The sequence below is a fragment of the Beauveria bassiana genome, assembly GCF_000280675.1.
Source record: "Beauveria bassiana ARSEF 2860 unplaced genomic scaffold BBA_S00057, whole genome shotgun sequence".
Taxonomy (NCBI): Eukaryota; Fungi; Ascomycota; class Sordariomycetes; order Hypocreales; family Cordycipitaceae; genus Beauveria; species Beauveria bassiana.
Window position 1 is genome coordinate 36684 of NW_007930892.1, and position 1042 is coordinate 37725.

The 1042-nt window shown below is 46.9% G+C and overlaps 2 protein-coding genes across 2 annotated transcripts in view; both read right to left on the minus strand.

The window, feature by feature from the left end:
- Positions 1 to 19: 19 nt before the first annotated feature.
- On the minus strand, positions 20 to 337 carry BBA_09534 (uncharacterized protein; the record flags this gene model as incomplete). The annotated part of the gene is made up of 1 exon (XM_008604631.1): positions 20 to 337. The coding sequence occupies one exon, from the start codon at positions 335 to 337 to the stop codon at positions 20 to 22; it is 318 nt and encodes a 105-aa protein (XP_008602853.1).
- A 326-nt stretch (positions 338 to 663) lies between these two features.
- Positions 664 to 1042, minus strand: part of BBA_09535 (fatty acid desaturase) — a gene marked incomplete at both ends in the record, with an annotated part of 1815 nt that continues 1436 nt past the window's right edge. Inside the window, one exon of the mRNA XM_008604632.1 lies at positions 664 to 858. Coding sequence (XP_008602854.1) covers positions 664 to 858 — 195 coding nt within the window. The remainder of the gene's footprint in view (positions 859 to 1042) is intronic.

Genomic DNA, 1042 nt, shown 5'->3' on the forward strand with positions numbered 1-1042 from the left:
CCAAATAAACAAATATTGCTCAAAAAGTTGTCAAACAAACAAATACAGGTCCGGATTTGGTTTGTTTGATTTGAGAGCAGCGCTGCCTGGATGCTTCTGATTGAATCTCAACGCCGTAGTCCCAAATCCAAGACACCGTATCCTTGGTTCGTTCGGCAAGGGTGAACCCCTTCCAGACGCGGAATATGCGCCGCTCCTCCTCTGAGGATGGCGTCCAGGATGTCAAAGGAATTTTCCCCGCGTCTAGACGGGCCCTTGGGAGTAGTAAACCATCGTGCGGGGACTCATTGCCAGCCGGTGTCTTCGGTTCGATGTTGGTCATCACTGGCTCGGCCATGTTTCAGCTGCCAGCCGCCTCGTGTAGCAGGTGGCCTAAGAGGGGTTTACCATACAAATTGCCTTAACAAACCGTACGAAATTTATATCTCCCCACTGTACCCTACAGCAGAGCGTCGGTTTCTTGCGATGCCGGCCGACTGGTCAATCCATCCATATCGTCAATCAAAATGAACTATGTCGTGGATTGATTGATTACATAACAATTCGAGTCGTGGGTTGACGTTGACGCGTGTTGAGGTCAATATGTTGGTCAATCAGTGGATTTCGTGAATTGATTCCTCACCGTGCTACTGCCTTTGCCAAGCCATTGGTTAGGGCATTCAGTCAATGTTTATACGATTGCTGCGGTCCGTGATGGTGATTTTCGTACTTAACAGGCGTTCTGGCTCCGTTGACATGGCCGGAATTGGACAATACATCTAATGCCATAACAGACAAGGCTGGATGAGACTTCTCCTGCGTCGGCTCAAGCCACCAGCAGACTTTTATCCATACAGCATATACCATTGGGAAGGAATCCTGTATGGATTATCAAACTTGTCTTAAGCGCAGTTTACCTACTGGATGGCCAAAAGTAGGAGATAAGTATCAAAACCAGTTGGAATGTGTGACCAAAAGAGAAGACTTCAAGATTTTGCCCTTCAGAAAATAAAGGATAATGGGCAGAATAATACAAACGATAATTAACCCCCTTCCTCCAATT